At 43.0% G+C, this 25901-nt stretch overlaps 1 protein-coding gene across 1 annotated transcript in view; it reads left to right on the forward strand.

The window, feature by feature from the left end:
- Window positions 1-25901, forward strand: part of LOC144798189 (phospholipid scramblase 3-like) — a 126792-nt gene that overhangs the window by 98222 nt on the left and 2669 nt on the right. The window contains exon 6 of the mRNA XM_078668937.1: window positions 164-325. Coding sequence (XP_078525063.1) covers window positions 164-325 — 162 coding nt within the window. The remainder of the gene's footprint in view (window positions 1-163; window positions 326-25901) is intronic.

The following is a 25901-nucleotide window of genomic DNA, read 5'->3' on the forward strand; positions in this document are numbered from 1 at the left end:
CGACAGAGCATCTACACCACACACTTATATGTGTCATTGTCTAATCAATGTATGATCACAGCATGCTGCAGGAATAATACATGTTGCTGGGGTTGATTTTGCTATAAGTGTAAGAGAGTCAAATATGAAAAGCAGCAGTGCTAAAATTCCTGTCTCTTAATAGGTGAAAACCAGTAACGAATCCCACACCATAGGCCGGATCACAAGAGTATGGAGAGGGTTTCGCAAGGAGATGTTCAGTACCAATGATCACTACTCAGTCCAGTTCCCCATCGACCTGGACGCCAAGGTCAAGGCACTGCTGTTGTCAACGGGCATCTTCATCGTGAGTATAGTTATCCATAAACCTTAATCTTCCCATTGAAAGGAACCTTCATCAGTACACCCACAGGCTTTATTTATTCTAATAGGATAGCAGTAGGGAACTGCTACCTCTAAGGAACTCTCCTGGCACCTGTGTGTGCATGAATGGCTCCAAGTCATCTAGTTGAAGAAAATTTGCCACTTTAATGAACAAATCTACATCAGCTATTCTCACGCATCACCCACCAACAATAGTACACATCAGATGCAACTCCAGATGATGTCATGCACACAACCCCGCTACAAGCCAAAAATACATTGACACATCATTATCAAGTTATATTTATACATCATCCTAAATCACTTGTACACATTCGACACAAGCTTTTTATGTCTCCAAGCCATATAGCTAGCAAAGCGGATGCACTTCAACAGCACATCCATGCAAGCTATACTGAAACATCTACAGCCTCTCATCATCTTCCACATCAACCCAATTAAAGATGTTAACTTAAATGTACCACACATCGGGGGGCGTGGCTTGCGCGCCGCTTTGACATGGCGGTTCGCGCTTGAGCTCTGAGACGAGCGAGGGCCGTCGGAGGCTCATCTCCGCTTCCAGTGACCCCACACACACAGAAACGGAGGCTCATGTGTCGGAAGGTGCCGTGTGCTGAGTGAACGTCCTTCCTGCGCCCTGGAGCTGCTGGTGACTAATATTTTTGCAAATACAAGGTGACCCTCGGTTTCTTTATCAACGGCCGCCATTTTGTGTCGCCTCCACACGCAGTTCTGAGTCTCCTCACGAACGGAGGTATCATGTCTATGAATTTCTCCGGAAGGAGTGCACACAAGTGCTGGTGACTATTATTAACCCCTACCAGCCTATAAAGGCTTTTTTTTTTCTTTTTTTTTCTGTTTTCCATGCGGTGTGGCTTTAAACTGTAATCTTTTTACATTTTATTCTACTTTGCTTTTCCTCTGAGAGCCTCCAGTGCTTCCCGCTGATATATTTCCTCATCTTTGATACCCTGCTTTTTGGATTCTTAATTTTTGACGGTGTATTCTTCATATTGGCAGGGTCCTGTTCATTCAGATGATGAGACTTTTTTCTTTTTGCATGTAATCCCACCGCACACGGAACAAATTTTGGCTCATATGCAGAAGATTAAAGTTGTTTCTTGGGAAGGACACCGTATTTCGATCTCTCAAGACTTTGCCAGAGACACTGTGATAAGGAGGAAAGGTTTTCTGAATCTTAGGAAACGTCTATCAGAGATGAATATCCCTTTTTCTTTCTCTGGCCCTTCCAAATTTCGCATTACCTTCAAAGGTCGCTCCAGAATCTTCGATGAACCTGCTGATTTGGCCTCTTTTTTAGACAATCAGATGGAACTACAGATGGAACTTCAAATGGAGGCTTCGTCTGTTCCTGGCGCTTCTGGCACTTGATGTGATTCTTTGTCTTCCTTGTTTTTCTCTTTTTTCCAGGTCTATTGAGTTTATCTTCTTAGACCTGTGTGCTCCGTGGTTGATGATGCGTCTGTGGCTTTCTTTTGTGACTGATGTTGTCAGTCAAGTTTTTCGATGATGTTTTTTCCTGGTATTCGGTGTGGTTCCGTCTGTATGTTGTTGTCTTCTGGCCTGTTAGGTTTTTTCTATTTGTTATCTCTTTCTCATTATTGTAGTGATGCCTTTTCTTTTCTTGTCGGTTCTCCTTCTCATTGCTTTTGTCTTTTCGCTTTGGTAGTGTTTTTTTTTTTCTTCCTCCTTCTGGTTTGTTCTGGTTGTCTACGGTCTCTCATTCCTCTTTGTTGTATTGGACATATCTCATATCTGTTTCCTAGTTCTGCTTTGATCTAGCAGTATGCTTCTGTATGTTCTTTTTCCGATTAGCATTTTTGCGTCTATCTATTTTTGGTTCTGTTGGTACAAGGTGTATTCATATTTCGTCTGAGTAGTCTAGTTTCTCATTTGTTTTGTACTTGGATTTTCCGTCGTGTGTGCTTATTCTTCTTGTTTGTCTTTAGTCATCTTGACTTCAACTTGTCTGGTACTGTTTCGTCTTATGGTACAAGTGTTGGTCATAGGCTTATTATTTTATGTTTTCTATCATTGTGTTTAGCTGCGCTCACCCTGTTACAATTATTATACCTTGCATTTATTTTTATGCTTACTTGGTTACTGTTTTAGTGTTTGGACTGCTTTACCATGTTTATATCCTTTTTTTTATATTAGGTCTCGGTTATTGAATCGCTTTTATATTTTATTACCAGTTTCTCTAAATATCATAATTGGCTTTCTTATCTTTTAATGTTTCTCCCTGTTCTCTTTAGCTAATTATAACGAGGTTTTTCTCACTTATGCATGATAATTCCTTGCTTACAAGTACCTTTGACCATTTATTGTATATTTAGGTTTCATATATATTTACATTGCTGTTTCATTGATTGTTTTGCTTCTCAACTATTTAATATCTTCCTATATCGGTGCTAGGCCATTGCAATTTTGTGTACTTCTTTTATACTTTATAATACATTATTCTATTTATATCGCACTTTTTAGTATGCATTTTTGTATTGATTTATTATAACAAGTTTTCTATATTTAAGGACAGTTCATTGTTTGCTTATCTTACGATTTTCTTTTCTCATATTCATTCTCATTATATTATAGCTCCTTGTATTTCTCTAGGGTGGTATTTCATTGTTTGATATATTGTCCTCCTTTTTGATGCCTTGCTCTATTGTATTTCCTCTCTTTTATTTCTACCACACCCTGTAGTCTTCTTAAGAAATATGTTTTTCTTCTGTTTATTCTTTCCTGTTTTTTATGCTGCCTGCTTCACCTTCATTTTATCTACTCTTTGTTTACTTTTTCTGATGTTTTTCTTGGTGTCTTTCTCTCTTCATGATAAGGTATAATTATAGCTGAGACTTGCTCTTGCATGTACTCCCCTAGATTTCTCCCTCTCTTCCACTTATTCCACTTTTTTGGACTACTTTATATGGTACTTGTGAATTAACTTGGTGTATGCGTATTGCCTTTATAGAGTTATGGAATGAATTGTTTTTGTACTTCTCTGATGATAGTAGTTCATATTGCAGTTGTTCCTAGCTCCTCTTTATGTGTCCTCAGTTATATACTGTTTTGGGGTTTTTCATATCAATTGTCATCACTCCTCGTGACGGTCCCCTTGCTCGCCTTCCCACGTTCCCCCTAGTATGAATTTGGTCTTTTTCAGACCTTCCCTTCTGGTTCTTCTCTCTCTTCTTTCTTCTCCTCTCTTGTCTCTTTTCTTCTCTCGGATTTCCCTCATGGACTCTCCCTCTTTGACGTTAATGTTTGTTGTCTGGATGCTTGTATTCGTGCTGATTGTTCTTTGTTTGCCATCTATGGATTATGCTATTTTTTCATTTTCTGTCTATGCCGGGCTTGAATGTGTTGTCCCTTAATGTTAAGGGCTTAAATCATCCAGTGAAAAGGTCAAAAATCTTAGATTATTGCAAGTCTCTCTCTTCAGATCTAGTCCTTTTTCAGGAAACAAAGATCTCTACCAGAGAGGCGCTATTCCTGAAGAAGGAATGGGTTTCTGATGTTGTATGTTCCGAGGCTTGTGGCAAAAGAGATGGAGTTATTACTTTAATTTCAAAAAATTCAGGTTTATCCATAGTCTCTTCTGATCATGATAATGAGGGTCGTTGGCTATTAACTAAGTTGTCTGATGGTAATGCGGATCTTTATGTTCTGAACATTTACGCCCCTAACAAAGATGATCCGTCCTTTTGGAAAATGGTTACCAAAAAATTAAATGATACAACTCATTCTGGGAATCTTATTGTTGGTGGGGATTTTAATTTACCAATAGATCCCATTCTAGATAGGAATTCAGCCTTTCAATTTCGCCCTCCAAAATCCCATAAACAAATGCTTAACATGTGTTCCATAACTCAGCTTCAGGATGTTTGGCGTCTTCACAACCCCACTGGTAGTGATTTTTCTTTCTTTTCTTCTCCTCATTCTACCTTTTCTCGTATTGATTATTTATTGGTTCATTCCTCTCTTGTTTCGTCTTCCTCCTCTCCGCTTATTCATCCTATTCTGATTTCTGATCATGCCGCGGTTACTTTTACATTGTTGTCCTTTGCCCCTAAATCAAGAGCTCGCTCCTGGAGATTAAATACAGGAATTGTGTATGATAACGCTCAGGTTGATGAGTTCTCTAGTGCAATCGAAACCTTCTTCCTTGAGAATGAAGGCTCAGTCTCTTCCCCAATTGTCCTCTGGGATTCGTTTAAATGTACTTTCCGGGGCCAGGTTATTAACTGTATGTCAAGAAGGAATGCTGCTATTAAAAAAGAACTTACAGATCTGGCAATTGAAATAAAACAATTGGAATCTACCTTTCGACAGTCTAAGGATACCTCTTGCCTACAGTCAATCAAGCAATTAAAGTACAAATATAACACTATAGTTACCAAAAGAGCCCATATTGGGGTTCAGGCTCAGAAATCCAAAAGGCTGTTGTTGAAAAATCGGGCTGGAAAAATTCTCGCGGCTACATTAAAATTTCAGGATTCTTCCTTTAAGTCTTCTCAAATCTCTTTTATTAATGATCACCTTGGTTCTAAAAAATTTCAGACTGGGGAAATTCTTGAAGTCTTTCGTGATTTCTACAATAATTTATATACCCCTTCTAATCAGGCCTCTTTTGAGCAGTGTCAAGAATTCTTGAAATCGGTCCCGGTGCAGTCGGTATCCGTGGAAGATAGCAATTTTTTAAATGGTCCGATTACTCCTGAAGAAATTATTGCCGCAATTAAAGCCACTCGTTCTGGCAAAGCTCCAGGGCCTGATGGTTACCCTATTTTGTTTTATAAGACTTTTCTTCCTGTGCTTGTTCCCAAGCTTCAATCTGTCTTTGACGCTTTTGTTAAGGATGGGTCTGTTTCTGGTACGGCGGCTGATGCTACCATTGTAGTAATTCCAAAAGAGGGAAAGGATCATTCAGACCCAAAAAACTTCCGTCCTATTTCCCTTCTTAACATGGAGGCCAAGATTTTTGCTAAAATCTTAGCCAAGAGATTAGAATCCTTCATTCCTAAGCTGGTACATCCCTCTCAAACCGGTTTCGTAAAGGGCCGTCTTGCGCGTGATAATATACGTACATTTTGCCATATTCTCGGATCAGCTAAACGTTCTCATCTCCCAGCCGCGGCCTTGGCTCTTGATGCTGAAAAGGCCTTTGACAAGGTCTCTTGGCCTTTTCTTCGTGCTGTATTGTGTGCACATAATCTTGGTGATTCCTTTATTAATATGGTCATGTCCCTATACTCTCAACCTAGAGCTAACATAAGAGTTAATGGGGTTACGTCGTCCTTTTTTAATCTTCGCCAAGGCACCAGACAGGGTTGTCCCTTATCTCCACTTTTGTTTTTATTATCCATTGACCCCCTTCTTCGATTGATTGAGCTACACCCAGACATTAAAGGTTTTTCTTTTGGTCCTCATCGTATTAAAACTGCTGCGTACGCGGATGATGTCCTTATTTTTTCAGATGATATTGCCTTGGCTATCCCTGCTATTTCGGATACTATTTCCCTTTTTTCGAAGGTTTCAGGGTACACCTTAAATAAGGACAAGACTGAGATGTTCCCCTTAAATGCCTACTGTTTCTCTACGCATATGGGTTCTGCTGGTTTTAAATGGCAGTCTAAACAATTGAAATACTTGGGTATCTCTTTTTGTTCTACCTTATATGCTACTACTGCCTATAATGAAGCCCAGACTATTCTTAAAGTACGCCGTCTTTTGGACACTTGGTCCCCGAAACACATCTCCTGGTGGGGTCGCCTTCAGACCCTCAAAATGATGATTACACCTATTGTTAACTTTGTCTCCTCTATGCTTCCAGTAAAGTTATCGGATTCCTTCTTTCATGAAATTGATGTTCTGACCTCTAAATTTTTATGGAATGATAAACGGGCTAGAATTGCCTATAAATTCTTGCGAAAGCCTTACGATATGGGAGGATGCAATCTTCCTGATTGGGAGAAGTACCAAACTGCCTTTTTGGCGTCTCAAGGTACTCTATGGTTTTCTTCTCCCCCTGTTCATGTTCCTTCTTGGTTGTTAATAGAACAGGAATTGGCTTCTCCATTACCGACTGCTTCCTTTTGCACTGCGTCTACCTTGTCCATTCCTTTTTCCCGTTCCATTATTCTGGATACTCTTGCTGCGGTTCGGAAGGTGGACAAGAAAGTGGCGATTCCACTTCACAAATCTAGGTGGTTGTCTATTTGGCGGAATTCTAAAATTAAAATTAATATTGATTCTTCTCTAATATCTTATTGGGCTGCTAAGGGGATCTCGCTTGTTAAACATCTTTATGGCTCTAATAATGAACCATTACCTTTTTCCTCCTTAGCTCAACAACATTCTTTAACCAATTTGGATTTTTATACTTTTCTCAAAATCAAAGTTGTTCTTGCTAAGGTGCGTCTTCATCCAACTTCTCCTACGATTACTCTTCTTCACATATGGACTAAATCTGGTCATGTCGCCTCTAAAATCTATAAATTTTTATCAACTGTCTCGTTACCTACGCAGACAGTTGCTCAAACAAAATGGTTGCACCATTTTGAGCATGGGCTTACTGACCATATTTCTTCAGACACTTGGCAGATGATTGGTAAACTTTCTCTTCGCAATAAAATTGCCCCATCGTTAATGCAATCTAAAAAAAATTCCGTCAACCTTCTTCATTGGACTCCTGTTCGTTTACACTCGCTCAATCTCAAAGATGATAACCTATGTTGGAGCTGCGGTCTATTAGCAGGTGACTTTCCACATATGTTTTTTTGAATGCTCCCTCCTCCAACCCTTTTGGGACCTCATTCACAAACACCTCATGCTCATCTTTGGTATTAGGTTCCCACTCTCTTTCCCATTAATTCTATTAGGTCCATTAGCTGCTCCAATCCCTCTCCCCTTGGAACTCATGGAAATACACTTGTTGGATCTCCTATTGACTATTGCAGTGAAAGTTTTTCTTATGGAATGGAAATCGTTTTCCTCTGTTTCTTACCATACTTGGTGGGCTTGGGTTTCCTTTTTACGAAGTGCTCATACCTCGGTCGATCTTGCTCACCTTTCTCCACCTATTGCTAGTGAGGTTTGGAATGCTCTGGATAATTATATGGAGTTGTCATCCAAGGGGTTGGTTGACCAATATCCCTTCGATTCGTCTGGATGAATGGTGTCTTGTTTGTTGGGTGGGTTCGTTGGAAATCCTTCTCTTTTTCTTTCTTCTCCTCTTTCTCTGTCTTCTCTCTCTTTTTTCCATTATTTCCCTCTTCTTTCTCATTCTTTCTTCTTACCTCTTTCCTTTCCTTTCTTCCCCTGCTTATACCAGCTGATAGTGATACTCTTGGTGGTGGACTCTGCCTCATATATTTAATTCCTATTAATTGATTCAGTTTTCTGCTTTTGGCAGACTGCTTCTCTCTTGAGATGTATTTGCTACGCTTCATTATTGAATGTCAGCTTTTGATTGCTACCTACCTATTATCAATTGTATCACTTTTACTTATAATTTGTATCTTCATTTGCTTCTTTATAACAATAAAATTCTTTTGAAATAAAAAAAAAATGTACCACACATCAACCCACCTAAAGATGTTAACTTAAATGTACCACTCATCAACTAACCCAAAGATGTTAACTTAAATATACCACACATTAACCCATCTAAAGATGATAATGTAAACATACCACACATCAACCCACCTAAGATATTAACTTAACTGTACCACACAAGGCCCCTCTAAAGATGTTAACCTAAAAATACCACACATTAACCCATTTAAAGATGTTAACTTAAACAGTTCACACTATCCACTTACAGATGTTAACTTTAATATACCATACATAAATCCACATAGAGATGCTATCTTAGACATACCACCCATAAACCCACCTAAAGATGTTAACTTAAATGTACCACTCATCAACTAACCCAAAGATGTTAACTTAAATATATCACACATCAACCCACATATAGATGTTACATTAAAAGTACCACACATGAACTAACCCAAAGATGTTAACTTAAATATATCACACATCAACCCACATAAAGATGTTACATTAAAAGTACCACACATGAACTAACCCAAAGATGTTAACTTAAATGTACCACACATTTTTTATTTATTTTTTGCAGAGTTTTATATAGCGCGAACTAGACCCGAACCGAATCAGGTATCAGAGCGCTTTACACATTTTTCCAGTTACGTTAAATTTTTACGTTTTCTAGTTACTTTCATTTTAGGCACGGGGAGATAAAGTGATTTGCCCAGAATCACAGGAGGTTTTGGCGTCGTTACTGAGACTCGAACCCAGTTCCTCCAGGTCCGAGGTCGAGCGCCCTATCCGTTAGGCCAACTCCTCTCCCTAACATATAAACCCACCGAAGGATGTTAACTTAAATGTATCACATATCAACCCAACTAAAGGTGTTAACTTAAACGCACCACTCATCAACCCAGATGTTAACATAAACGAACCACATATCTACACACACAGCAAATATTATGAAGGGCACACAATGAACTATGAAGCCACGAAACATAACAACCACCTGAAACTGAATAATGGGCAGCTCTACACCACATCTGGACTCTCCATGTGCTGACTGAAGCTGGCAGAGTGTAGCGATTTCTTGGCGAATTAGGAAACATCATCTCTGCCGCCCTGAGAAAAGCGCAATCTGTAGGAAAAAATGTACAAAAGTACATGTCCCAGCATCCTTAGGGTTGACATTAGTGAAGGAAGAAGGCGGTGCATTCTTAAGGGCCGCCCAGAGAACAGGAAGGTGCTTGTCAATTTTCCCTCGAGGTGTTGGAATGGCGGATGGTGCTCCCCGCCGGAGTTCAGCTTGAAGAAAGAAGAAAAACTGTATTTCAGTGTATGGATTCATCGAACTTTGTTTCCTGAAGGACTGCGGAAAAGACTCTGTTTCTGGTCAGGTATTCTTGTCAGAAGAAGCCTCACGCGGATAATTATTTTGTGTGAATATTTCTTCACTTTGGAAAAGGCCCCGAGTAGCCGATGTACTTTTAACGCATAGGAGCGTTTAAAAGGACATGCAAGATATCAGTGAAATTGTTTATTTTAGAGGCGCGCCTGAAGTAAAGACGCCTTCTGTTCTAACGCTTTCCTAGTGACAAGTTCTGTGCAGAAAAAGGAAAGACTGTTTTCCCCCGTGGCTGGCCTTTTTGTTTATCTTCATCAGACTGTACCTGATAAAGACGAAGATCGTGTCAGAAAAAGGCTTCAGCAATGCCGAGAATTGTTTAGTGTGGTATGAAGAAATACTATTGAAGAAGAAAAAAGTGCTGTTAGCTTCATGTGAAGATTAAGGATTGTTAATAGTTGGAAATCATTGGAAAAGGTTATGTTTCTGAAGGGAATGGATTCCGTGGACTCATCCTGCTCCTAAATACTTATATAAAGCAGAGAGTGTTATTACAGAGGCAGCCTGTGGGCTAAGGGTGAGTAGGGAGATGAGCATAGAAAATATGTCAGTTTAGTTATTTCCTACGCATTATTGACACACATTCTTTGTCGTCCTCCTGTAGTGTGTACATCTTTTGGGGTCTTCGCTGACGGCTGGCCAGGACCACGAGTGATACACCGAAGCCACAGCTACTTTATTATTTTTTCCCTTTCCCTTTTTTTCCCTGGGGGCACGGATTCACGCAGAGGTATTTATCTAGCCTCTGTGGGGGTTCGTGTTTCAGGGGACTAGGGGGGCTAACATCACACATCGTCACCGCTTGGCGTCTGGAAGAGGTTAGTGGCTATTTTACTATTCTTGAGCTACAGCTGGTACTTCCCCTCCCGCCCCGCTCCATTTATGGAGCCTAAACTGTAGATCGCTCCCTAAGAATAATCTAAACATCCATGATTTCATAATTGAGGAATCTCCTGATGTTTTATTCTTGACCGAGACCTGGATTCATGCAAGCTCAGGTCCGGATATCGCTACTGCGATTCCTTCTAATTATGTTATGCTTCATCAGGATAGACCCTCAGGTAAAGGGGGTGGAATTGCTATCATATTTAAATCCACCTACCAATGCAAACTGGAGGCATTACATCTCCCAGGTAGTGAAGCTGCATTGTTTAAACTCACGATTAATCCCCGTTTGACACTTTCGGGTCTGTTAATTTATCGGCCCCCGGGGAATGCTGCTTCTTGGATTCCCTTACTTGTTGATTGTCTATCAGCAATACTCCTGAAATCAAATAACTTCACCATACTTGGTGATTTAAATATTCATTTAGACGATGTTAACAATCCCCTTACAAAATCTCTTCTTTCTGATTTAGAGGTTTTTAATCTCACACTTTGTAATACTGGAGCTACTCATATTGCCGGTCACCTTTTGGACCCAGTTATTTCCACTCTTCCATTTGAGTGCTCTCATCTGGCTCGTCCGCTGGTGTGGTCCGATCATTATGCCGTACACTTTGTGTTACCGCCCGGTCTTTACATAACCAATGTTTATGTAGAGGAAACAAAACCCTCTTATCGATGGGACAAAATCGATATAGCCACTTTTAATCTGCATCTGACGAAGACTATTCCGTCTCTCAATAATACTGAGCAGAATTTGAATGCCCCTATTATTAGGTGGCTAACAGATGCAGTATCTGTGCATGCCCCCCGTTCGGGCAGTAAATTTCGATCTTTGCGTCCCCCAGCACCTTGGTACTCGGATGAGTTAAAAATCCAACGTGCTAAATGTAAAGCCTTGGAGAGGAAGTGGAGGAGATTCTATTCCATTCCCTCTAAACTGATTTACAAGGATGAGCTAAAAGCCTATCATGCCAACTGTAAACGGGCCAAGGCAGTTTACATTACCTCTACTATTACTTCAGTGCAAAATTGTCCTCGGACTCTTTTTGCTACTGTTAATAAACTCACAGGTGCTGACACTGTTCCTGTGTTGCCGGCTCTGGATGGCAAACATTGTAACGCTATTGCGGACTTTTTTATATCGAAGGTTCAGGACATTCACCAATCCTTAGTTTCCCTTCCGCCCCCTACTGATCCCTTCCTAGCTGGCTCTTGCTGTAATGTCTCTGTCCCTCCTACTGAGTTTCTGCACAACTGGAAATTATTTGATGATGTTTCCTTCCTGTCGTGCCTAAAAAGCATTAAGTCAGGATCTCCTCTGGACCCTGTCCCTATGAGGATATTGAAACAACTTGACCTTGAACCACGTAGATTCCTAATGAGGTTACTTAACACCTCTCTTAGTGAATCTCGGGTGGAACAGGAATGGAAACACGCCATGGTCGTTCCCTTACAGAAGAAATCTGGTATGGACATTACTAACCTGGCCAATTTTAGGCCTATATCCCTGCTGCCAGCTTGTTCTAAGATACTAGAACGCCATGTCAACTTTCAGCTAAACGAATTTGTTGAAAATACGGGATATCTCCATCCATCCCAATCAGGCTTTCGCGCCAATTATTCCACCGAATCCGCACTCCTGGGGGTGACTGAGCGACTCCGACACGGTATTGATAGTGGTGAGACCTTTGCGCTTATACTATTGGATTTAAGCGCGGCTTTTGATACCGTGTCGCATTCCATCCTCCTAGAGTCCCTTCGCTCCCTTGGTGTTGCTGGATCTGCGCTTGCCTGGGTGGCTTCATTTCTTAATGAGCGCACCTTTCAGGTATTTTCAACTAAAGCTGAATCGGCGATCTGCTCATCTGCTTATGGCGTTCCGCAGGGGTCTATATTGAGCCCTTTATTGTTCAATATTTACATCAGACCCCTTGCCACGATAGTAGAGGACGCCGGTCTGTCTATTTATTCCTATGCAGATGATACGCAGATCGTGTTCTCCCTGTCTGACAGTAGGTCTCAGGACACCTCTGCCCTTAAAATCGACCTTTCTCGGGTTGCAGCCTGGATGCAGGTCAACCTGCTAAAACTCAATGGTGAAAAGACCGAGGTTATCGTACTTGGCAAACATAAAGATCTGTGGGGTTCTAGACACTGGCCTAGTGACATGGGTCCACTGCCTACCCCCGTGCCAGTTGTTCGTAACCTCGGCTTTCTAATCGACGAGAAACTCTCGATGCGTCAACAGGCAACTAAGGTCGCTGCAATCTGCTCTAACACTCTACGCTGGTTGCAGAAGATCCTATGGATGCTGCCTGAGTCTACTCGTCGAACTGTTGTCCAGGCTCTTGTAATGTCCCGTATCGACTACGGCAATGTGCTCTATCTGGGAGCTGATAGAGCTACAATGAATATACTCCAGGTTGTGCAGAACTCAGCTGCCCGCCTTCTGTGCAATGTCCCACGCAGAATGTCTGCAACACAAGCCCTATGTGACCTTCATTGGTTAAAAATTGCTGACCGTGTAGCTTTTAAAACTTTGTGCCTTATGTTCAAAATCCGTCAGGGTTCTGCTCCCACATACTTGCACAATCTTGTCCGGCCATACCAGCCAAATCGTTCCCTTAGGTCATCAAATCAAGCCAATTTTGTAATTCCTAGAATTCGCTTGACAAAAATGGTAGGCCGCTCTTTTGCCCATTTGGGGCCGAAGATGTGGAATGCTCTTCCGCTGACGCTTAAAACGGAGACCAATCTTCTGGCCTTTCGCAAAAAGCTAAAAACTTTTCTGTTTTAGTTGGTCAAATGTTCTCTGCTTCTCCTGTTTCAGCAATTACCTATCTTTCTTCTTTAGGCTGTCCCTGGCGCCGGGAAACCCTCTACGGGTAGCTGAGCGCAATACAAATTCAATAAAATAAATAAATACAGCCAATCCTGATAGATTGACAAGCCCAAGTATAAATAGTCAGCCTGGACGATGGAGGTCGAGACAGTGTTGACCTCTGTGGTGGAAAGCATAGCGGCCTTACAGCTGGAGGTAAATGCTTCCAGATCAGAGAACCAGGCCTTGTATAAAGAAGTAGGCATTCTCCGTAGGGAGGTAGCAGGACTTTCTCGAGTAAGCACTGGGGGGGTACCCTATATAAAGCCTGCTACGTTGCCCCCTCCAGTATCTGCAACGTACTCTGCTCCACAAGGGGCAGAAGGGGGTGGGTTTTTTGTAACATCGCAAGTAACATCTTCTCCTACTGACCCTGCTCAGACGGTACATGTAATACAAAACATGGGAATACCATTGGCTCCTCCTGAACGGTTCTTTGGGGATGCACGTAAATTTGAAACCTTCCTGAATCAGTGTAGGTTACATTACTTATGCAAACCCGGGGTGTTTCAGGATGACTCTGCCAAGACTGCCTTCATGATGTCCTATATGGGAGGGAATGCAGCAAGTTGGACGATTCCCTTACTAGAAAGAAATGATCCAGTGCTGCATAGTTTTCCTAATTTTTGTTTGGAGCTCCGAAAGCTTTTCGATAGGAAATCCCATATGTTGACTTTAGATAGGGAATTGATTACCCTAAGGCAGGGAACACAAGACCTTCTAACATATATTACCACCTTTAATAGGTTAGTGGTTGAAACCGAATGGCCTCCTGCAAAAAGGATTTCCTTGTTCTATCAAGGGTTAAGGGGAGAACTGAAGGACGTTCTGTCTCAAGTAGTCCAACTTCCCAATACCTGCGAAGAGTTGATAGATCTAACTGTTCAGTTGGATCATCGTCTCTTAGAACGAAAAGGGGACAGAAATAGAGGGGATGGTCGATACTTTTTTCCCCGAGTTAAGAGCTCTGCTGAGGAACATCCTAAGGTAACTGAAGGTGTTGAACCTATGCAAATAGGAGGTATTCGTGGTCCCCTTTCACCGGAAGAAAGAGACAAAAGACGAAGACTGAAACAGTGCATGTATTGTGGAAAAGGAGGACACTTTATTAAGGATTGTAGAGCCCGTAATGCAGTACCCGGAAAATCCTTTGTTCCCCGTGTCCAAGCCAGTATCCAAGCACGTGAGTCGGCGGAAAACTGACGAACCCAAATCAGGAAGAGATCTCTGCCTTGCGTTCCCACTCTTCAACAATCTCACCAGTACTTGCTAATACATTGCATCCAGCTGTGGCCCATATGAACTTGAAGGTTAAGCTCTGGATTACTTCTCACGATTCTTTGAATATCGATGCCTTGTTGGATTCCGGGGCGACTGGCAATTATATCGATCAAGAATATGCTATGAAGATCGGGATCGTTTGCATAAAGAAGGAAAAGCCTGAGTTGGTCAAGGCGGATGATGGTACTGTGCTGTCTTCAGGTCCTGTGTCATATCATACTCGTTCTCTTTTGATGCAGACCAGTGTAAACCACCAAGAATATATACAGTTTGATGTTATTGATGCCCCTCAATTTTGACTCATCCTGGGCATGCCTTGGTTGACGCTTCATGATCCTCAGGTCAGCTGGGCAGCTCGTACCATTACTTTGTCCTCGGAATATTGCAAAGAGCATTGTATTCAGGACTCGTTTAGTACCAGCTCCACTGGTGTAAATCCTTCTGTATGTCTGGCTTCATCCTGTTCTCTGGAGCGGTATTGTTGTGCTACCATCCTTCCTGAGGAGTACAGCGAATATGCTCCTGTGTTCTATAAACAAAAGGCTACCCATTTGCCTCCGCATCGGGTATATGACTGCCGGATAGAACTGGAGGCCGGGGCTGACATTCCGTGCAGCAGAATCTATGCTCTGACTGAAAAGGAAACGGAGTATTTGAAGAACTATATTGAGGAAAACCTTTCTACAGGTTTTATTCGGCATTCGACATCACCAGCTTCCTCGCCCATGTTCTTCATTCCGAAGAAGGATTGTGCAGAATTGAGACCCTGCATCGATTATAGAGCCATCAATCGTGTAACCATAAAGAACCGGTATCCTCTCCCCTTAATCCCAGTGCTCATGGATCAACTGAAGGGAGCCCGATATTTTACCAAGCTTGACCTTCGCGGAGCCTACCATCTGGTACGGGTAAAAAGAGGGGATGAGTGGAAAACGGCGTTCCGGACCAAGTTTGGGCTGTTTGAATATCGGGTGATGCCCTTTGGGCTGTGCAACGCCCCCGTCGCTTTTTAATATTTTATGGACGAGGTGCTACGGGGATGTCTGGAAACCTTCTGCGTCGTATATATCGATGATATTTTGGTTTATTCATCAACCCTGGCAGAACATGTAAAACATGTCAAAATGGTGCTTGGAAGATTGCAGCAATACACGCTATATGCAAAACTTGAGAAGTGCTTATTTCATGCGCAGGAGGTGTCATTCCTTGGCTATGTGATTAACGCCCAAGGCTTCCAGATGGATAGTAGTAAAGTTGAAGCCATAACAGAGTGGAGTACCCCCCAGAATGTCAAAGCGGTACAGAGTTTCCTCGGTTTTTCTAATTACTACCGAAGATTCATCAAGGATTTTTCAAAAATTATTCATCCCATCTCTTGTCTTTTGCGAAAGAATGTTCCTTTTGTTTGGAGTGAGGAGGCAGACAAGTCGTTCAGGTATCTTAAAGAACGTTTCACACAGGCACCCATTCTCCGCCATCCTGATTCCCAACTCCCCTTTATATTGGAAACCGATGCATCCCAATATGCAGTTGGAGGGGTTCTGTCACAACGCCATCCTGTGTCAGGTCAATTACATCCGGTTGCTTTTTTTTCAAAGAAACTCACTCCTTGTGAGGTTAATTATTCTGTTTCCGACAAGGAACTCTTGGCCATAAAGAGGGCCTGTGAAGAATGGCGTCACTACCTCTTGGGTGCTGTACATACCGTGGAAATATATACTGACCACAGGAACCTGTTGTTTCTAAAAACAGCCAAGGCCCTGACTCCCCGGCAATTAAGGTGGACCTTGTTTTTTTCTGATTTTGACTTTGTTATTAAGTACAAACCAGGACCACAAAATGGGAAGGCAGATGCTCTATCTCGTATTTGTGAAACAGGAGAACTGAAAGAGATCGAAGACTTGGAATCTCCCTTGATACTCACGGAGGTGGAAGAGCCTGCATGGTCAGTTGCCTTGTTATCTTCTCATGAATTCCTGGAAGACGTACGAGTTGCTGTAGCAGAGATGGATGTCCTTGAATGGATACAGAAGGATCCTGAACATCGTTCAGAAAAAGACCACCTTGCATATCATCACACTGCCATTTACGTTCCGACTGATCCTCTTCGGCAACAAGTATTGGCTTGGATCCACGATTCCCCTTTGGGTGGACATCTAGGAATCTATAAAACTATTGCCAGTTTGGAGCGTTCTTTTTAGTGGCCCCAACTCCGTGAAGATGTTCGGCTGTATGTTAAGAACTGCGCTGTATGTGTGCAAGGAAAATCTCTCCACGTAAAACCTGTTGGACTCCTTCAACCTCTCTCTATCCCTCCTCAACCGTGGCACACAGTGTCCATGGACTTTATTGTTGAAATGCCACCCTGTGATGGAAAAACAGTGATCCTCGTTGTAGTTGACCATTTGACAAAAATGGGGCATTTCATACCCTTGGTTGGCTTACCGACTTCAGCAGAACTGGCGGCTGTATTCCTTCAGCATATAGTGAGAGCTCATGGTATTCCTAGTGTACTGATTACAGATCGGGGATCACAGTTCACGTCTCGGTTTTGGAGGGCGCTTTGCAAGATCTTGGACATCGATGCCCGTCTGTCCTCCAGCTACCACCCTCAGACAGATGGAAAGACGGAACGCCTGAACCAGACATTGGAACAGTACCTTAGGTGTTTTACTCAACAGAACGGATTGGAGTGGACTACGTTGATATGGATGGCTGAATTTGCCTACAATAATGCCCAACATTCCACATTGGGTTGCTCCCCTTTTTTTTGTTTACACGGCTACCACCCCAACTCACTACCCTTTGATATGCCTGTTCGTTCCCCCGTGCCTAGCATACATGAACACCACGCACACCTAAGGGCAGTATTGATTGCTGCCAAGCGTAGTTTGGCTGCTGCACAGTCCTCTCAGAAACTATTTGCTGACAGACACAGAACAGAGGAACCAAACTACAGGGTGGGGGATAAAGTTTGGCTCTCTACTAAAAATCTCCACATCAAAGGGGTGTCTAAACTAAAACCTAAATATGTGGGTCCCTATAGTATAGTGGAGGTCATTAACTCGGTGGCTATGAAGCTTTCCCTTCCGGTGTCTTGGCAGATTCATCCTGTGTTTCATGTTTCTCTTCTCCAACCTTGTCTTCCTGGTATGAGATTACAGGAGAAACCTCTTCCGATTGAAGTTGATGGTGAGGAGGAATATGAGGTTCAGTCCATCCTTGATTCCCGTATGTTGAGAGGTAGAGTCCAGTATCTGGTGGAATGGAATGGAAGGGATATGGGCCTGAGGAGAGGACGTGGGAACCTGTGAATAACTTACATTGTCCTGATCTAGTGGACAACTTTCATACTTTGCATCCAGGCAAACCAGGTCGACCACCGGGACGGCAGTCCTCGAGAGGGGGTTCTGTAGCGATTTCTTGGCGAATTAGGAAACATCATCTCTGCCGCCCTGAGAAAAGCGCAATCTGTAGGAAAAAATGTACAAAACTACATGTCCCAGCATCCTTAGGATTGACTTTAGTGAAGGAAGAAGGCGGTGCATTCTTAAGGGCCGCCCAGAGAACAGGAAGGTGCTTGTCAATTTTCCCTCGAGGTGTTGGAATGGCGGATGGTGCTCCCCGCCGGAGTTCAGCTTGAAGAAAGAAGAAAAACTGTATTTCAGTGTATGGATTCATCGAACTTTGTTTCCTGAAGGACTGCGGAAAAGACTCTGTTTCTGGTCAGGTATTCTTGTCAGAGGAAGCCTCACGCGGATAATTATTTTGTGTGAATATTTCTTCACTTTGGAAAAGGCCCCGAGTAGCCGATGTACTTTTAACGCATAGGAGCGTTTAAAAGGACATGCGAGATATCAGTGAAAGTGTTTATTTTAGAGGCGCGCCTGAAGTAAAGACGCCTTCTGTTCTAACGCTTTCCTAGTGACAAGTTCTGTGCAGAAAAAGGAAAGACTGTTTTCCCCCGTGGCTGGCCTTTTTGTTTACCTTCATCAGACTGTACCTGATAAAGACGAAGATCGTGTCAGAAAAAGGCTTCAGCAATGCCGAGAATTGTTTAGTGTGGTATGAAGAAATACCATTGAAGAAGAAAAAAGTGCTGTTAGCTTCATGTGCAGATTAAGGATTGTTAATAGTTGGAAATCATTGGAAAAGGTTATGTTTCTGAAGGGATTGGATTCCGTGGACTCATCCTGCTCCTAAATACTTATATAAAGCAGAGAGTGTTATTACAGAGGCAGCCTGTGGGCTAAGGGTGAGTAGGGAGATGAGCATAGAAAATATGTCAGTTTAGTTATTTACTACGCATTATTGACACACATTCTTTGTCGTCCTCCTGTAGTGTGTACATCTTTTGGGGTCTTCGCTGACGGCTGGCCAGGACCACGAGTGATACACCGAAGCCACAGCTACTTTATTATTTTTTCCCTTTCCCTTTTTTTCCCTGGGGGCACGGATTCACGCAGAGGTATTTATCTAGCCTCTGTGGGGGTTCGTGTTTCAGGGGACTAGGGGGGCTAACATCACACATCGTCTCCGCTTGGCGTCTGGAAGAGGTTAGTGGCTATTTTACTATTCTTGAGCTACAGCCAATCCTGATACAGAGACAACGTGCTTATACTGCTCCGATCCTCTAGAGGCCGCTTGCAATGGAGGCTCGGCGGTGATGAAGGAACTGAAGGACACAGGTCTTAATGTCGCTCCAGGCTCTGGACAGGTCGCTGTTAGTAAGATAGCAGCCACTAAGTATATGTGCAAAAATTTACCACACTGCGATATGCCATAATCACATTGGCTGAAGGAAGAGGAGACGCTATGGGGATATGGTGATACAGGACTTGACCATTCAGTATGATTAGACTGCCAGGCATGCACTCAGCGGGAAGAGACGTCTCTGATAACGACTTCAGGCCATTTTGCATTCGCCTGCTTGCGGGTTCATTGTATCGCGCTACTGTGCAGCCTGTGGATCTGATGCCCATCGGTGGGGATAAATGAGAGCGCACTACCTACGACGTGAGCTGCAAAGGCGCTGCCTATGATCGGCGAACATACTGCAGACAGAATTGCGTGTGAGTGAGTTGCTGTCTGCCCAGGGTGTTTCCGTAGGACGCACTGCTAAGGAGGGCTACCTCATTACTTCTTGACCCTGCCATCGGTGGGGCCGTCGAGTAGGAGCTCTCTTACAGGAGCTCCAGGGTAGGGGATCACTCCATCGGACAATATTCCTCGTTATACCCGCTATCCACCCGTTTCCCTCGACCCACAAGCATCACTACTGTTATTGCTTTATTCGTCTATATCCCCTCATGCGCTTATGGTCTCTACTTTTAAATGTTTATATCTAGTGTCAGTTTTTATATGACTTACCACACAGTGTAGCCTGATGAGGATTGATGCAGAGGTCTGGCCCGGGACCAGGGTTTAAGTCCCGCCCCTGCAATTCTTAATTCTATTTATCCAGGAAACAACTAAGGGTTGGCTCTAATCAGCAAGGCTGAGCCGTAATCATAGATAACAAAAGAGAATTGCCAATACTGATAATCAAACACTTCATATAATTTTAAATACAGTACTTGAAACAACATTCAAGACCAGGAGCTAGTTAATAGCTTTTATTATTCTTTAAGATTTTATCAACACAAGAATCATATTTTTAGCGAATGCATATTCCAAAAAACAACCATGGAAAACATATTCAGCAGGAGGTCAACTTTGGGAATCATTCAACATATCACACATATCACAAGCATACAAAATACAGCCATTCAAAAAGGTAGAGGGGGTACAATAGCTTCAAGCAGTACAAAATTTACAAAAAGTCTTTCCAATATTTACAATGTAGCACCAAACAAGGAAAAGGAAAAAATAAGAAAAAAAGCCAAGGTCTGCGGGGCACTTAACACTATTGTCACTTAATAATTAGTCACGCACAAGGTACATTCCTATATCAAAATCAAATATTATTTAGAAAAAAGGTAATGTACACGAACTGGAGATAAGCAACAAAATAATTCTTAACATCAGTGCTTATCACTCTTGCAGACAACTGTGTGGCTGTGGCCTACGCGTTTCGAATCCCGTTGGATTGTGGGGATTCTCTTCAGGGCCTTTGGTTTTCTCAAAAAGCAAGAATGCAAGGGGCAGGGGAGCCTCAACTTTCTAACATGTTGGAATATGGCAGAATTTTTCTTTCTTGAAAAAGATTTTCTCACGGGGAGGAACCAGATTGCAAAGGATAACGGTGGTGGACCTAGGATTATTCTTGCTAAAGATGCGCCTTTGCCGAACGGAAATAACTCGCAGGGTACGTCGAGCTTCCAATGAGACTCTTTGCAGTGAATGCAGGGGCGCCTTGTTCCTTTAAATCGATTAGCGTTTTCGTTAATCGCGAGGATTGACAACACGCTTGAATCCGCGCCGGGCGGGTCGCTAGAGTGTAGCCCTTTCGGGCGCCGACATGTCAACAGCCCATAGTCCGAAAAAATTAATTTGAATTGGTAGAAATGAAATCCTAGATCCGTTCGTAAAACTCGGCAGAGTCTTAGGTCAGCACTGGTTACTGGCTCATGCGCGGTCGCCATGAGCCAGTAACCAGTGCTGACCTAAGACGCTGCCGAGTTTTACGAACGGATCTAGGATTTCATTTCTACCAATTCAAATTAATTTTTTCGGACTATGGGCTGTTGACATGTCGGCGCCCGAAAGGGCTACACTCTAGCGACCCGCCCGGCGCGGATTCAAGCGTGTTGTCAATCCTCGCGATTAACGAAAACGCTAATCGATTTAAAGGAACAAGGCGCCCCTGCATTCACTGCAAAGAGTCTCATTGGAAGCTCGACGTACCCTGCGAGTTATTTCCGTTCGGCAAAGGCGCATCTTTAGCAAGAATAATCCTAGGTCCACCACCGTTATCCTTTGCAATCTGGTTCCTCCCCGTGAGAAAATCTTTTTCAAGAAAGAAAAATTCTGCCATATTCCAACATGTTAGAAAGTTGAGGCTCCCCTGCCCCTTGCATTCTTGCTTTTTGAGAAAACCAAAGGCCCTGAAGAGAATCCCCACAATCCAACGGGATTCGAAACGCGTAGGCCACAGCCACACAGTTGTCTGCAAGAGTGATAAGCACTGATGTTAAGAATTATTTTGTTGCTTATCTCCAGTTCGTGTACATTACCTTTTTTCTAAATAATATTTGATTTTGATATAGGAATGTACCTTGTGCGTGACTAATTATTAAGTGACAATAGTGTTAAGTGCCCCGCAGACCTTGGCTTTTTTTCTTATTTTTTCCTTTTCCTTGTTTGGTGCTACATTGTAAATATTGGAAAGACTTTTTGTAAATTTTGTACTGCTTGAAGCTATTGTACCCCCTCTACCTTTTTGAATGGCTGTATTTTGTATGCTTGTGATATGTGTGATATGTTGAATGATTCCCAAAGTTGACCTCCTGCTGAATATGTTTTCCATGGTTGTTTTTTGGAATATGCATTCGCTAAAAATATGATTCTTGTGTTGATAAAATCTTAAAGAATAATAAAAGCTATTAACTAGCTCCTGGTCTTGAATGTTGTTTCAAGTACTGTATTTAAAATTATATGAAGTGTTTGATTATCAGTATTGGCAATTCTCTTTTGTTATCTATAATTCTATTTATGGCACGTTATTAATGTATGCTTGGCTATAGTATTTTTATTGCTGTTTTTGTCTGTATCCCTTGCAACTCATAATTCTTTTATTTGAATCTATCCCCTACAATTCTTAATTCTCCTATTTGCACTTTATTAATATATGTTCGGCTATATTATTTTTATTACTGTATTTTGCCTCTATCTCCTGCATTTCACAATTCTTTTATGTGCACCTTATTAATATTAATTTATATTTAGCTATATTATTGTATTGTTACATCTGTTTTCTATTTGCCTAAACTATTCAATTTAGTCCTCATCACTTCATATTGTATTGTTTTTCAATTTGCCTAAACAATTCATTTTATTGACACTTTATTTATCTATACTTGACTGTACTCTGTTATTGCTTTATTCGTCTATATCCCCTGCAATTCCATATTCTCTGAATCATGCCACCCCTCTCTCTCCCCTCCCCACCCCTCGCTCTCCGCCCCCCCGGGACCTCAAACTCACCCATCTCTAAACTTGGCCCTAACTCGTGGTCCATCCTCTACCCCTCCCATCTATCCAAACATGGCAAGAAAACCTTTAAGCACAAACTTCTCTGCCTCCACCCTGAAACCCTATTTGCCGACCAGCATAACAGCCTAACCTCCTCACTTATCACCAATTTCATCTTCTTCACCAAACGCCCATCCAAATGGAAAAACGTATTTCTGCGTCACCTCCCAATATCTAATTCGCGCAAGATCCCATACGGCCTGAAACTCTCCACCACGCCATCTCCCTCCTTTCCGAGTGAAATAGATATCTCCATCTTCAAATCCGTAAACATTCTCATTCAAGCATCAGAAAATAACCTTGATATCTTTGAACAACACTTTAGCGCTATCTCCCTAACCCTCACACAATCATTGAATCCTACCCCCTCATCGCCTCATTCACACGGCTCATCACCCCCCAACATCTCCTCTGCTCCCTCTTCCCATCTCCCTGATTCACCCCAAATTGTACCACCTTCTTCTCCCCTCATTCCCCCAACCCTCCCTTCACCCCTTCCAGATTTACCCTCCTTCTCTCCTCCCTCCTACCTCATTACCCCCTCCCTCCCTTCGCCCTCTACCACTCACCCCCCGGTAACACGCCTTTCCAATATCACACTCTCTGCTATGCACCTCCCTTCCTATAACTCCATCTTCTCCCCTGCTCCCTCTTCCCGTCTCGCCGAATCACCCCAAATTTTACCACCTTCTTCCCTCATTCCCCCTTCCCTCCGTTCACCCCTTCCAGACTTACCATCTTCCTCTCCTCCCTCCAACCTCATTACCCCCTCCCTCCCTTCGCCCTCTGTCACTCACCCCCCGGTAACCCCCCTTTCCAATACTACACTCTCTGCTACGCACCTTCCTTCCTATGACTCAAATACCACCCCATCTCCGATCTCTCCTCGTCCCCTCACCCCACTCTCATGCAACCCCCAAACTTCTCTAACCCCACTCTCATGCAACCCCCATACTTCTCTAACTGCTCCCACACCTCCTCAAACATTACCCCTCTCTCTCACCCCCTTACTATCCTCAAGTACACACAATCTTCCATCTACGCCAATTCCTACTGCCCCCACGCCACTTCCACTAAACTGCTCGCCCAATAGTAATACCTCTCCCACATCCACCTCCTATACACTCCCACTCTCCAATAAAGATCCTCCCCCTCAACCTAATCCAATCCACACCTCAACACCCCCTTACAGCGAACCTCTCCTATCATCCCTTGTTGCAGAACTCTCCTCACTCAGAAGCGCTATCTCTCTCCTAACTAAAGCCATCGCCTTTACTCATACCTTTTCTCCGACCCCCTCACAATACACCCTATCCCCACTCATTTACACCAATCCCAATCTCAACTCTTCAACCCTCGACCCCCCTAACGTGATTACTAACATCAAGACTCCTCCGCTCACTAACAGCTCCTCCACCAGTTCCACACCTGATCAACGTTCCTCAATCATTCCAATCCATAATGCCATCACGCCCCACTATCCTCCACTGGATATGTGCCTAACAACTTCAGAACTTATAACTTCCACGAACTTACCTTCCGCTCCCTGTTCACCCTCTTCCACTAAGCCACTTCTTCTTCAATCTACTTCCACTATGCACCCCACTCATCAATCTACTATCCCAGTTCTCCTAGGTACAAGCAGACTCCCCCTTCTCACGAAATCCCCTAGACCTACCCAGCACTTGAGACCTATCCCCCCCTGTCCCCCAACACAACAACCTGACCCCTCTCCCCTACATTGCATGTTGATCAACTGCCGATCCGCCTCCTGCCACGCCACTGAGATTGCAGAAACGATTCTCAGCGAAAACATCGACATAGCATTCCTAACTGAAACCTGGCTTACCGCCCACTCCACTCCGATCCTCGACTTGCTTATTCCCCCAGGTTACTCAATCATCAAGAAAGATAGAATCAAGCAAACAGGAGGAGGACTTGCACTAATTTTTAAAACTGAACATAACATCACGCTTGTCGAGTCACAAGACCCTTCATCCTTTGAATACCTTTGCGCAGATCTCTTTATTCACGACTCCCCCACCACTCGGCTGCACACCATCTACCACCCCCCTGGAAATTGTATCTCTTTTACTGAAGAGATGTCTGACCTCATTATCCAATCATCTCTATCACACTCTAATAATATCTTCCTTGGTGACTACAACGTCCACTGGAATAAAATTGATGACCCTGCTATCATCACTTTTAAGAATACCATGGACATCACCAACATGACCCAACTCTGCCATTCCCCCACTCACAACAAAGGTTCCACCCTAGATGCTATCATAACTAGCAATGATCTAGCCTCCCTCTCTAGTATACTTCCTATCGACTGGTCTGACCATTACCTCGTCCTCTTCAACGTGAACAGACCCACGAATCACCCCACCCCCATCAACACCCTACCTAAGAAACCTACACGCAACCTTCACCTTATCCCTCTTGATGAACTGGAATCCACAATTAAAACCTGCTTACTTCGCCCCCCTCTCTCTGACAGTACTAATGACCTAACCAACCATTATAATAACTCTATTTTCCAAGCCCTTGACGGAATTGCCCCAATTAAACTAAAAAAAAAAAAAAAAAAAATCCCAAATCCTGGTTCAACACTGAACTTAATAATGAAAGAAGATCCCTAAGACAATCTGAACGTGTTTGGAGATATTATCCCACCGATGACAATCTAACCCTCCTCAGAACTGCCAGAGCCCAATACAAAAAACACATCTACAATAAAAAAGCCTCCTTTCTCCGGTCACAACTTGACCAAGCTAAAAACCGACCTAGAGAACTCTTTAGCATTGTTAAAAAACAAACCTCCACTGGCCCTCCTAAAATCTCAGCCTCTATTGACAAATGCGAAGAAATCGCCAGCTTTTTTAGTAACAAAGTCAATAAGATAGAACTATCCTTCTCCTCCCTCCCCCCCTCTCTCCAACCCTCCCACATACAACACACCCTCCCCAACACCCCTATGTCTCTTTCGTCAACTCTTCAAACTCTCCTCGACCCATCTCTAACCCTTCCGGTTTTCGCGCATCCAGACCTATCTCCAAATGTACTCATAACTAAAAACAATGCTTCTTGGAGTGAATTTAGTCCAGTTTCAGTGTCTTCGATCATTAACATCATGACTAAACTCAAACCTTCCTCCCATTCCAAAGATCCTCTTCCCGCCCATTTGGTCCAAGACCTCAAATCTACCATTGCCCCTATTTGGACCAATATCATCAACTCCTCCCTTGCCACTGACTGCGTCCCAGCCTCCCTTCAGCTTGGTCAAATCTCTCCCATCCTGAAAAACACCTC

This window comes from Lissotriton helveticus, chromosome 12, assembly GCF_964261635.1.
Source record: "Lissotriton helveticus chromosome 12, aLisHel1.1, whole genome shotgun sequence".
NCBI lineage: Eukaryota > Metazoa > Chordata > Amphibia > Caudata > Salamandridae > Lissotriton > Lissotriton helveticus.